The sequence below is a fragment of the Hipposideros armiger genome, unplaced genomic scaffold (genome assembly GCF_001890085.2).
Source record: "Hipposideros armiger isolate ML-2016 unplaced genomic scaffold, ASM189008v1 scaffold_735, whole genome shotgun sequence".
Taxonomy (NCBI): Eukaryota; Metazoa; Chordata; class Mammalia; order Chiroptera; family Hipposideridae; genus Hipposideros; species Hipposideros armiger.
In genome coordinates, this window is record NW_017732085.1 from 623,605 (window position 1) to 637,420 (window position 13,816).

Here is a 13,816-nt window from a genome sequence, read left to right on the forward strand (position 1 = left end):
GCATTCCTGTACCATCTTTGCAGCTTCCTATGAATCTATCATAATTTCAAAATTAAAAGTTAAAAAAATATAAATAGTGATATCATGGAAAATGGCAGAGGTGGACACTCCAAGAATCAGTCCCTTCAATGAAACAATCAATGAACTGGCAAAAATTGACAGAATCAACTTTTGTAGAATTCTGCATTCTAATCAAATAGTTAAACCAAGTAGGGAAGTGGTTAATGAATTTTAATTAACCTACCCAGCAGATTTTGGACTTGCCAGCCTCCATACACACACAGACATACACAGACACACACACACATACACACACACACACACACATACACATATGTATTCTATTGGTTCTGTTTCTTTACAGAACCCTAATACACTATTTAAGCTTAATTAGTATCAATTCAAACTAGACTTGTATGAATTAAAGATGTTAATTATAATCACCTGTAAGAAAATAAAAAGACATACAGAAAAGGAAAAAAAGGGGAATCAAAATGGTATACTAGAAAAAAAATCAACCAAACACAACAGAAGTTAGTGTGGAAAGAATTCAGGTACAAAAAGCTATGAAATTTATATAAAACAAATACAAAATGTAAGAAGTTAGTGCGTCTTTAGCAGTAATTACTTTAAGGTAATGGTTAAATTCACCAATTAAAAGAAAAAAAATTGGCAGGATAGATGAAAAAACATGATCCTACTGCTGTCTATGAAAGACTGACTTTAGATGCAAAGACACAGATCGTTTGAATGTGAAAGGAGGGAAAAAGATATTCCATGTGAATGGTAACCAAAAGAGAGCTGGGTGGCCATACTAATATCAGAAGAAAAAATAGACTTTAAAAAATTGTTATAAGAGACAAAGGACAATTTATATTGATAAGAGGGTTAAATCATCAAGAAGATAAAAGTTATAACCATAGACACACAAACTATAGAACACCATAATATACAAAGTAAACTTTAGCAGAACTGAAGGTGGAAATAGACAATGCTACAATAGTTGGAGATTTCAATAATCCACTTTCAATAATGGATAGAACATCTGGACAGAAAAGTAATAAGGAAATTGAGAACTTGAATAATACAATAAACTAACTTGATCTATTAGGTCGTCGGAAAAGTCATGACACATTTTTGCAATGAAAAACATAGAAAAATACGTCATGACTTTTCTGACGACCCAATAACAGGCATATATAGAATAGTTCACCCAGTAACAGCAGAATACACATTATTCTCAAGAGCACATGGAATATTCTCCAGGATAAACCATATATTAGGCCAAAACACAAATCTCAGTAAGTTTAGGAAGACTTAAATCAAACAATGTATCTTTTGTGATCATAATGAAATGAAATTAGAAATCAATAGTATAAGGAAAACTGGAAAATTCACAAATACATAAAAATTTAAAAACATACTTGTAACAACCAGTTCTTCAAAAAAATATACGATTGTAAAATATTTTGAGATGAATGAAAATGAAAACACAATATATGAATATGTATGAGATGAAGTGAGAGCAATGCCCACAGGGAAATTCATAGTTACAAACACCTACATTAAAAAAGAGGAAAGATCTCAAATCATTAACCTGACTTTAAGGACCTAAAATTGAAGAAAAACTAAACCCATGGCTCACAGAGGGAAAGTAATGATGAAGATTAGAGAGGAGATAAAACAGAGACCAGAAAAACAATAGGCAGAATTATTGAAACCAAAAGTTTTCATTGAAAAGATAAAAAAATTGACAAGTCTTTAGTTAAACAGACCAAGACAGAAAAGAGGATTCCTGGTTAAAAAAAAAATCAGAAATGAAAGTGGGGACATTTCTATAGACCTTACAGAAAGAAAAGGATATGAGAGAATACTATGAACAATTATATACCAACAAATTAGATAACCTAGATGAGATGGACAAATGCCTGATTAAAAAAGATAGAAAATCTCAACAGATCTATAACAGTAAAGAAACTTAATCAGTAACTGAAAACCTCCCAACAAAGAAAAGTCCAAACCTTAATTAGAATGAACATCAATCCTTTGCAAACTCTTCCAAAAATAATGAAGAGAATACTCCCTTACTCATTCTGTGGGACCAGTATTACCCTGATACCGAAGTTAGACAAAGACACTCTCAGACCTCAGAAAATAAAACTACAGACCAATACCCCTTATGAATATTAATGTAAGAGTCCTCAACAAAATATTGGCAAGCTCAATTCAATAGCATATTAAAAGGATATATACCATGACCAGTGGAATTTATCCCAGGAATGCAAGGATGGTTCAACATACAAAAATCAATCAATGTTATATGGCTCAGTAATAGAACTAAGGGAAAAATCTCATCTGATCATCTCAGTGCAGAAAAAGTATTTAACAAAACATAACACTCTTTCATGATAAAAATACAATTTTGGGAATAGAAATAGAAATTCTATAAATATTTTAGGAACGGAAATAGAAGGGTACTGCTTCCACTTGATAAAAAGCATTTTTGAAAAACCACAGCTAACATCCTACTTAATGGTGAAAGACTGAAATCTTTCTCCATAAAATCAAGAATAAGACAAAGATGCCCACTGTCACCACTGCTATTTAACATTGTCGAGGTACTGTATGACTCATGGAGGTAATGGTCTAAAAACTGTCATGAAGGGAGTTCTGTTCTACAGGGAAACCTGGAATTTGTGGTTTTCAAAACCACATTTTTGAAACAGGAATAAGTGTGTCCGAATGGATAGACTGTCTTGAATCCTCTACAATGACTAGGGTGCACAGAGTCCCAGTATAGTTTTGGAGGAAGATTGCTTTTTAGGGCCGGGACAGTTGTAAATCTATTATTTGGCCACTTCAAATTTTTGATGGTGTAGAGTAAAATCAAGCATAGTTATTTGCTGGATTTTTTTATTCTCCTAGGCTTTCCATTATACATTTTTTTCTTGAGAGGGTAAGCCATTAAGAAAGCAGTAGTGATTATTTTCAAAATTTGTTTAGTCTAAAATTGTTTGGCTTTGTAACTTTCATTTATGTCTGGAAATGGATTAAATATTTATTTGTACAACTCTTTTCTATTTGGAATTCAGCATAAGCACAAAAGCAAATGTTGTATGATAAAATATCATGAAAGCTGGGTGCAGGTAGCCACGTGAAATTTAACTTGGATTTCCAATTTGAGAAAATATTCAAAAGCTCAATTTTAATCATACAGTATTGTTTCATAATGAATCTGTCAACATCGCTGTGGCATTGATGTTCAGTAGGTGCCCCCAGCATCTGGAAGGTAGCCTCATTTTCTGAGATGCCCCCTAGCAGAGGTGTTAGAACATAAGCGTGATGGCACCTGACAGAGGACTTCATCTCACCTGTTTAAATGTGGACACAGCCGCTTGGGAGGTGCCCAGTGCTATTCTCTCTGCAGGGTTGTGAGGCCTTGGAGTGGGTGATGGCTGACCTAACACAGAGTTGGAGGGCCTTGCAGCCTAGGCCTGTGCCAGAATGTGAAGCACTGGTGACACCGGGCCTTCGTGCTCCCTGTGCCCAGGACACAGAGACATAGGCTGAGCAGCAAGTCAGTGGACATTCATCATCCACACTAGGCTGTGGAGCTGGACACGCTTGCTCTACACTTGGTTTGTCAGAAGGAACATTTGTGATTCGTGCAGCCTAGAGACACATAGGAAAGGGACTCTAGAAAGGGAGTGAATTTGCTGCATCTTGGCCTGTGGCTTACCTTTCTTTTTCTGGTGGAAAATTTTTTGTTTGTTTGTTTACTAAACAAGAATTTAAATCTTTAAATTAATTTAAATCTTTGATATCCAAAATATCAGCATGAAAAAGGGAATGGCTTTCTCACACTCTATAACCGCCCAACCCTCAAACAGAAGTTTCTTGTGGGTTTCAAGCTTCATGTTTGCTGTGATCATATACCACGGATCTTCCCCTTGGCTTTCTCAGAAAGAATGCTGTTTCACAGGGCTGGCAGAGTGTTCTTAAACATTAGAGCCTGACATTGGCTTTGGGAGCTTGGTAACACTACTGATTTCAGGCTGTCATCCCCAGGGGATCTGCCAGGTCCTGGTCATGGGGCTCACCAGGCTGGGGCACTGACTCTTCCATCCAGTGCTGGGTGTGGAACCTTTGCCTGCTGTTCTGCTGCTGACCAGCTAGTACGAAAGTTTCCTGCTCTACAAACGTCACAGCTGTTCTGCAAGCACACTTAATTTATTTAACAGATTTCATTATCTTCCATTAACCACAGCCCTTAGAGTTAATTTAGGAGATGGGTTTTTAATGACATGTATATAGCAAGTAACATAAAGCATCCCTATTTAATTTTAGTTTCTGAACATGAAATGGGATACAATTTTCCTTATTTATGTTTTAACCAAACCAAACCGTTTAGTTTTTTAGAGGAGAAATAAGAATTAGAAAAGGCTAGTTATTTTGATAATGTCATAGTACTGGCCTAAGGTTTTATTATTTTTCCAAAAGCATAGAAATAAATCCAGAATTCTGCTGCCTTTCCTTCATTTCCAGTGTTATATCCCTGTGATTGTGGTCCCTGAGCTTGGTAGGAACAATGTCCTAGTTATTGTGTGAACTCTTCAGATAAACCAGTAGTGGATAATGTTCAGGAGAAGTCTACATATTCCCTTGGAAGCTGGGCTTGCCAGTGCTGTGAGGCTATCAGGCCATCCTGAGGATTGTTTCTTGGTGCTTGCTTTCTGGTTAGGCAGCTGCTGCTGTGCCGTGACTGTGGACGCGGTACTAGGGGCTCTCTGGAGTCAGAGGCTTCTGTTCTTATAGGAAAAGTAATGACACTGAATATTCTTTAAAGACTCTTCCACCCATGGCATTAGAACCAACTATTAATACTGTATTTGTCTGATTTGAGCAAGTGACTTTTTGACTTCTAAAGAGTGGGTGACTGTCTGCCTCCAGCATTTCTGTTCTCACGTTTAGGAAGGGGTAGGCATGCTTTGATACAGCAGTTAACTGCTGGGTGTTTCTTTTAAGAGTTATATATATATATATATATATATATATATATATATATTTTTTTTTTTTTTTTTCCTGAGCAGTCATCCTTAGCAGATACTTACGATTGAGCCCGAGTGAATGTCCAATATATTAAGAACAGATTTTCATAGGTTCTGTTACAACTTCACTGTCCAAAGAGGAGTCAGGGTTATTCTGGTGACTTTGGGGGCTAAGGAGAGTGCCCTTTGTGAGCCAGCCATGGGATTGTAGGTATGAGAAGTAACCTGGGCAGGTCACATGGCCACTTAGCTGCGGTTTCCTCATCTGTAAAATGCCCACCTCAAATGACTGAACCAGAGAGAGATGTGAAGCACCTCAGTGCAGACATGGTCTATTGTGCTGTGACTGCCAGTGCTGGATGTCACTGGGTTGTGGAATCCCTTGGGGAGACTACTGGGCCAGGCTGGAATTAGGAACACTGGGCTTCATCAATAGAACATGCTTTTTTAGCACGGGTATGTTTTTTTTTAACTTTTATAATTACCAGTAAGAGTTTTTATAATCAACAGTAAAAGAGACAAGTAGTAAGAAATTAGTGAGTACACACTCACTCAATATTAATTTGGATTTTGAGTCTTGACTTCTCATCAGGTTCAATAATTGTATTTTCTGCCTTTACAGGACAGTTTGCTTAGGGCAGGGGTTGGCACACTACAGCCTGTGAGCTAAAAATGTTTGTATTTTTAAAGGGTTGTAAATAACAACCCCTCCCCAACACAGAAGAGAATGTGACAGACTGTAAGAGGCCCAAAAAGCCTCAAATATTTGCTATCTGGCCCTATACAGAAAAAGTTTCTGTAAAGCTGACCCCTTTCTTAAAGATTCTACCAAATCTCTCAATTAACATTAATAGAACAAAATTTGGTCTCTTCCACCAAACTGCTTTCCTTTCCTCCATTTCTAATTAGCGCTACTTCCATGTCCCAAATGCAAAAACCTGAGTTGACTTCTTCCTCTTGCTCCCTCTGTAGCCATTTGGAAACCAAATACAGTATTCCTATGAAAGGTCTCATATCAATTCTGTCTTCTCGTTTTCACTGTCCCAGTCTGCTTCAGGTCCTTGCCTGGGGTAGACAGCTTCCAAGACGGCCCCCAAGGAGGCTGCCTCCTGGTGACCAAGGCCTGCACATGGTCTCCTCTACACTGAGCAGGGCTGACCTGTGGGGGTCAATGGACTACTGTGGAATATTCCATGATTGTGTGTGACTTTCCAGGCCAGATCATAAAAGACACTGCAGCTTGCACCGTGCTCACTCTCACATCACTTGCTCTGGGGCAAGCCAGCTGCCATGTCATGAAGATACTGGAGGAGGCCGACAGAGAGGACATGTGAGGAGCCATCTTCTGGCTCCAAGGAAGCAACCTGCAGCCCCAGCTGACATCTTGACTACAACCTCATGAGAGACCCCAGGCCAGAACCACCTAACTAAAGCTGCTCCTGATTTCCTGACCCATAGAAACTTATGAGACAATAAATTTTTATTGTTTAAAGCCATAGAGTTTGGGGGTAATTTGTTACATAATAATAGATAACTAATACTTCTCATACGCTAAATTTGTACCTTCTAACTGGTCTCCCTTTCATTCTGTTCTACTTCTTGTCAAATTACTCAAAACTAATCCTATCATAACCTTCCTTGATTAAAAAGTTAAAGAGGTTTCTCATTCTTTTTCTGGAAAAAAGTAAAAACCAAGGCCTAAGCATTGGCCTAGATGATTCTAATACAGTTGGTCATCAGATTGTACTTTGGGAAATCCTGGGTCCTCTCCCTCCTCTGAACCCACCTTAAAATCTACTTGCATGAAGTTGTTCTGACACTGGCTCACAGTTCACTATAAATTCCTAGAATTTTATATTGTCTTTATCTGTTCACATATGTATTTCTCTGACCAGCTTAAAGTTGTTTAGGAGCCAAGAAGAGATGTTTACTTTGCATGCAGTTCTGGGTATTCATTAAATGCCGTTTTTTGAGCTGAGGACTGGATTCAAAATCATAGCAGTTAGTAGGGAGGGCAACTGGAAATGCAGCAGGGTTATGAGTGCAACTTGAAGTGGAGAGACCTCAGGTTTGATGCTTGGCTAATGGTTTGACCTTGAGCAAATGATACCCTTGTTAGTCCTGTTTCTCATCTGTAAAAGAGGATCTTAATATTACTTACTTCAGAGAATTAAAGAGTGAGGGTGCTTGGCACAGTGTCTGATACAGAGTAAGTGCTCAGTAACTGGTAGTTATCAAAATATTTTCTAAATTAAGTACTAACAGCAACACTCAACACAGAATACCAAATATCATAAAGCTTCATATCGTTCCTTATTTTCTTTTATTGGCCAAGTGTATTAATATGACAAATTTGAAATAGTTTAATGTTTTTTTATTTCAGCCTAGTTTTCACATACATTTTAATCAAAATGTTATGATTACTAGTAAGAGTTAATTACCATATGGTAAAAGTAGTAAAAATTAATGAGTATGAAGTCAGTACTGATAAACATACCCCATACATTTATGTAGCCACTTCAATTAAAAGTCTCCAGGGTCTGTACATCTGCACGTCAATTTTTATAATGGAAAAAAGCTGGGTCAGGGAGGCAGGGATGTGCAGTGACTCCACCCAGGAGCTCTGAAAGTGGAAGAGCACCCGGAGAGGAATGTGTGATGAGTGGTATTTACAAGAGTGAGGTAGGAACCCCACACTGGCAAGTAGGTTTTCTGCGAGCTCCAAGTCAACTGTGCTAACAGCATGAGCTGCTGACTCAAGCTGCTGTCTTCTAATTACCTACTTTAGGGCTGCAGTGATTTGTTGATTTAGAATTGTACTCCTGAATTAAAGGAAAAACACAAGGGCTGTATGTGGCATTTATCTCTTAATGAACACAGACAACACATTATGTCAATCGTTTTGAAGACATTTTGATGGTTCCATCATTGTATTTATTTATTCTTATTTCCATATTGAACTGGCTCATTCATTAATTAATTCACTCTATAGACATTTATTGAGCACCCCTTACATTCCAGTTATCTTTCCAGAATCTATGGATGTGGCAGTGAGGAAATGTGACAAAGATCCCTATGTTCATGGAAAAATGTAGTAGGATGTTAGGTGCTATGTGCAATGGAGAAAAAGAAAATGTAGACAGGAGTAAGGAGTAGGTAGTGTTATAGAGAGATACGAAAAGTAGAAGTTATTTAAGGCAGCTGCTTGGAAGGTAGAGTAGGCACATTTCATTGAGCCACATGAAGCAGAACCAGGGAGTAAACAATGGGGGTAAATTACGTGAGGAATGAACTTCCTAACTGTTGGGCCTGTTCAGTGATGGAACTTGGCATAGAATAAGTGTCTGCGTGGCCCTGGGCATATATAAATAGAACTGAGAGCTTGCCACTGGCTGGAGGGTGAACTGAATATCTTCTTGGATCACTTTCAGCTCCAAAAGTCAATAGTACAGATCAAATTTGGTGGAAAATAGAGATCAGGAAGTGATGGAGTCTACTGCATTAAAGGCCAAAGAGATAAACTACTTGGCTGGGGACCCCATTACTACCCTGGGAGGTATATATTGGGTTGTTGGAAAAGTCATAACGTATTTTTTCTGTTTTTTGTTGAAAAAATGTGTCATGACTTTTCTGACAACCCAATCTTTTGGGGACTGCCTGTAGCTATGGTAACTATTTCTTAGACCAAGCTGGATGACATGAGTTGTCCATGTTTTTGTTTCCTTTCTTTCTTTCTTTCCTTTTTTTAAAAAAGATTTTATTGGGGAATCAGGGGAAGGAGAACAGACAAGTTGCTGTTGTTTTGTTCTTCAGTCTAGTTGTGGAGGATGTTGCTTCACTGGCCCAAGCTGGCACATCATTGCGCTTTTCCCGGGCGAGGCAGATCAGTCGCCGGCCTCTGGACGGCCGCTCACGGCGGCTGCTGGCCGCTCACGCTGGCTGCCGGCTACACATGGTAGCTTATGGCAGCCCACTGCAGCAGGGGACTGCAGCTTACGCTGTCGCTGGCGACCCACAGCAGCCCAGCTCCAGATTGAGCGTTGTTCAGCATCTTAGCTGTAGAGGGCAGTGTCACTGGCCCTCATATGTGGGATCCAAACCAGGGCCCTCTGGCATCCCAAGCCAGTTCTTAACCAATGCACCACCCAGCCGGCCCTGTTTCCTTTCTTATTTAAATGGAAGGTTTTAATTTTTTAATTTTTATTTTTTTCTGCCCCCTCTCCCCTCTCCCCCACACCTCTGAGTCGTTGTTCTCAGTCTAGTTGTGGAGGACGCTGCTCTCTGGCCCATGTTGGTGTTATGATCATTGTGCTGAGGCAGTCGGTCGCCAGCTGTCGGCAGGCTACTCTCGGCGGCTCACGGCAGCTTTTCTGGATGCCAGCTACTCACGCTTGCTACCAGCCACGGCTCACGGTAGCTTACGGCAGCCCCTGGCAGCTCACACTGGCCGCCAGTCACTCATGGCAGCCCAGCTCCAGTTCCAGCCGTTGTTCACAATCTTAGCTGTAGAGGGCGCAGCTTACTGGCTCATGTGGGAATCGAACCAGAGACCCTGTTGCTCAGAGTTTGTGCTCCAACCAACTGAGTCACCTGGCCGGCCCCTGCAGTTTTCCTTTTTAACTTTGAGAAATGGATTCAGGTTCTTTATAGCAATTAGTAAAACTGAATTTGCCTCCCAAACTTTCAAATAAACGCAGCATATTTTGCACTTTTGTTTGCGATCACTTAATACGAGGCCTGACAATTACATTCACGAACTCATCCTAGAATAAGTGCTACATATCTCATTATTGAATATCAGTATGGTCACCTTTGAAGTACTCCCCTTGGGAAGCTATGCACTGATGCCAGCACCGAGTCCACTCTTCAAAGCAATTTTTGAACTCTTTTTCTGGAAAGGCCATCAGAGCTGTCATCATATTACCCTTAATGTCCTAAATGTCATCAAAATGTCTTCCTTTCAATATTTCTTTTATCTTTGGGTAAAGAAAGAAATCATTGGGGGCCAGATCAGGTGAGTAGGGAGGGTGTTTCAATACAGTTATTTGTTTACTGGCTAAAAACTCCCTCACAGACAGTGCCGTGTTAGCTGGTGCATTATCATGATGCAAGAGCTATGAATTGTCGGCGAAAAGTTCAGGTTGTCTAACTTTGTCATGCAGCATTTTCAGCACTTCCAAATAGTAAACTTGTTGTTTGTCCAGTTGGTACAAATTCATAATGAATAATCCCTCTGATAACAAAAAAGTTTAGCAACATTGTTTTGACTTGATTTGGACTGACGGAACTTTTTTGGTCATGAAGAATTGGCTGATTTCCATTGTGCACTTTGATGCTTTGTTTCAGGGTCATATTGGTACACTCATGTTTCATCACCAGTGATAACACGGCCCAAAACATCGTCTTGCCTCTCCAAAAGGTCTTGGCAAACTTTGACTCTCCTTTGCTTTTGTTCATCGGTGAGCTCCATCAGGATCATTTTTGCACACATCTTTCTCATGCCAAGATTTTCGGTTAAGATTTTCCTGTTTCTTTATTGATGTTTACTTGATCTGCTGTTGCCTTCCAGCTACGTCCTCGACTGCCCCGTCCATCCCCACACCAACCCCTGACTTAATGAGTTCATAAAGAAGTGTCTCAGAATACTGAGACCTGGTGGAATGATATCAGTAAAGCTTCCTCAAGGGGGTGTTTCGGAATGCCGAGACCTGATGGAATATCGGTTATCTCCCTTACCTTTATGGTCGCAGTACAGCGATGCCATCCTGGGGGTTGTGTGTGTGAGAGTATGAAGGCACAGCACGTGTTGGAATACAATGGGGCAGGTTGATGGAAAACAGCCATAAGGCATGTAGCACACGGACTTTAGAATAAACAAGTTTCACCTCTTTGAAGTTTCTCAATAAGAGCTACGTGTTGGCCCGATTCGGAGCTCAGTCCCTGAGAGGCTGTAGCCTCTTGGCCCCGCTTTAACTCTGTACTTGACTCTTGTGCTTCTTTAACCCTGCGCCACCCCTCTCACTCCCCACCCCTTGCTGCGCAGGTCGCGGCATCTGGTGCCCCAATGTGGAGGCACAAAGAGGGAAGGAAGACTCTGAGTCTACGGAAGTTTTCATGGCAAAGAGCCTGGGAAGGTGTCATGACAACTACACAGTAGGGGAGATCCCGGAGAATTGAACCAGGGTAAAAGGGGAATTAACTAAACTTTTGTGTGAAAGAGTGTGAATGTGTGAGTGATTGACTATAGTTCCACGGCTTAAGCTACAGAACTTGTTTGGGCTCTAATCTGCGATTCCGTGGTTACATCATAAGGCAAAACGGTGACTTGGCGCTCAGCTGTGTTGAACAGACCCGGGGTTTATATGGGTGGGTGCACCATTGCAAAGACGGACCTTAAAGTCCCGCGAGGGACGCTGCCAGACGGGCATCTAAGTGAACTTTGAGTGAAACTTTTTCCTTTCTCTCTTTTTACTAACATGGGAAATGTTAATAGACAATATAGACCTTATATCTACTTACTGAAGCAGCTTATTTTAAAAGGAGGGACTAAAGTCTCAAAAAAGATATTGGAGGGACTTTCAAAGGTTGTAGAGCCTCATTGTTCCTGGTTTCCTAACTTAGGGACGTTGGACTTAGAGCCATGAGATGCTGTAGGCAGAGACCTTAGTGAGGTACAGCATCAGGGAGTTTTACTGCCAGCCACAATTTGGGATATGTGGCGGTTAGTCCAATCAGTTTTAGAACCTTTGCAAACTGACACAGAAGACGAAGGGGAAGACAATGATCAGGGTTGTAAAAAACAAAAAGGAAATTCTGAGGAAAATGAAAACCAAGAGGAAACTCCAGAGGAAAGGGAGAAAGATTCTTTAGAGGCACCCACATTTGTCCCCAAATCGTTACATTCATCTTTGGGAGACTGTTTGGAAAACTACAATTCACACCCTACTCCTTTACCTCAGTTTCCGCCTCTGCTGCTGCCTTCATTTACGGCGCAGAAATGAAACGTCTTAGAAAACCACCCAAAAGCAATAATCCTTTTCTTTCTGCTGCCTGTGCACCTCCCTTGCCAAAAGGAGATTTGGATGCTTTGACATTCCCTGTTGTCATTCAGGAGCATATCGCCCCTAATGCAGACTACCCTAACGAAATCCATGAAGCTAGATATGAGCCCTTTTCTTTCAAATTACTTAAAGGTTTTAAACAAGCAGTAATTCAATTTGGTCCAACATCACTTTATACCATTGGCCTTATTGGAGGCATTGCTGACAGAAATCAGTTAATACCAGTAGATTGGAATGCTATGGCTAAAATGTGCCTCTCGTCCTCCCAATTTTTTACAATTTAAAACATGGTGGATTGATGGTGCAGAAATTCAGGACAGACAAAATCAGACTCATAATATTGATATAACCAAAGATCAGTTACTAGGAAATGGTGATTGGACAGATACTCAAGATCAATTAGGAATGGAAGATCAGGCTCTAGCTCAGCTCAAACGAATTTGCTTGATGGCATAGAAAAAAAAAAAGAAATGGAAGGTAAAGCCCCATCCTCTTTTCAGAAAATTTTACAAGGTCTTCAGGAACTTTACTCTGAATTTATTGCCCGCTGGCAGGATGCTATAAATAAACAGGTCACCAATTCACAAGCGGCTGATATAATTTTACAAATTATGGTTCATGATAATGCTAACGAGGATTGTAAAAAGGCAATAGGAGCTCAAAAAGGAAAAACAGATGCATGGGATATCTTCGTTTATGTCAAGGAGTAGGAACAGAACAGTTTAAAGCTACCATGCTTGCTCAGGCTATTACTGGGTTAACAGTAGGAAAAAACAAATTTCCAGGCACTTGCTACAATTGTGGAAAATCTGGTCACACTTGAAAGGAGTGCCAAAAGAAAAACAGAAACAGCTCCCACCTACCTAATACTTCTGCTCCTATGGGACCTAAATAACCTTGGTTATGTCTGAGGTGCCAAAAAGGAAATTACTGGGCATCTGAATGTAGATCGGTTTTTCACAAGGGTAGAACTCCTCTTCAGGGAAACAGGAAAAGGGGCCAACCCAGGCCCTGACAACAACTGGGGCATATGAGACACCGGCTGTTCCTCAGAACTACCAAGCTGTGCCTCCCCCAGACTTTCAGTACAACAATTAAGTCCCGCTACCGAGGGAAGTGCCGCAGTAGACATTTGTACAGCACAAGTATTTTATTACTTCCTGGAGAGTCCCCTCTCCGCGTAGCTATAGGAGTTTTGGGGCCAATTCCCCCAAATACTGTTGGACTTCTCCTTGGTAGCTCTAGCTTAACTTCCAAGGGAGTCACTGTCCATACAGGTATAATTGATTCTGATTATGAAGGAGAGATTCAAATTATAATGTCTTCCTCAGTTCCCTGGTCAGCTAAAAAAGGAGAATGGATAGCGCAATTACTCCTGCTCCCGTATACCCTCCCAGAAAAAAAGGGATGCAGAAAAGGGGAACTGGAAGTTTTGGAAGTACAGGACAGGCAGGTATTTTTCTGGCACAAAAAAAAATCTCAGGAATTTGTCCTGTTTGTCAAATTGAAATCCAAGGCAAAAAATTCAAAGGTCTTTTAGACACTGGAGCTGATGTTTCCATAATCAGTTCTCAAGAATGGCCAAAAGGCTGGAAGGTACAGGAGTCTGACATTAACATTGTTGGAGTAGGCAGAGCCTCAGGTTTATGGCAGTGTCTGCATTCTTCCTTGCCTTGGGCCGGAAGGTCAACAAAGATTTTTTTTTTT

At 40.4% G+C, this 13,816-nt stretch overlaps 1 protein-coding gene across 13 annotated transcripts in view; it reads left to right on the top strand.

Annotated features, from left to right (window-relative positions):
- PRELID3A (PRELI domain containing 3A) overlaps nt 1-13,816 on the top strand; it is a 44,868-nt gene that overhangs the window by 18,362 nt on the left and 12,690 nt on the right. For 2 of the 13 annotated variants that reach the window (XM_019627521.1, XM_019627528.1), the window contains one exon: nt 6,096-6,544. The exons of 9 other annotated variants lie outside the window; for them this stretch is intronic. Coding sequence is in view for 2 of the 4 variants with exons in the window: in XM_019627528.1 (XP_019483073.1) it covers nt 6,096-6,122 (27 nt within the window). In the remaining 2 variants the exon portion in view is untranslated. Of the gene's footprint in view, nt 1-6,095; nt 6,545-13,816 lie in introns of those variants that run through there. 2 more of the 13 variants (XM_019627522.1, XM_019627530.1) reach the window with 1 other exon arrangement.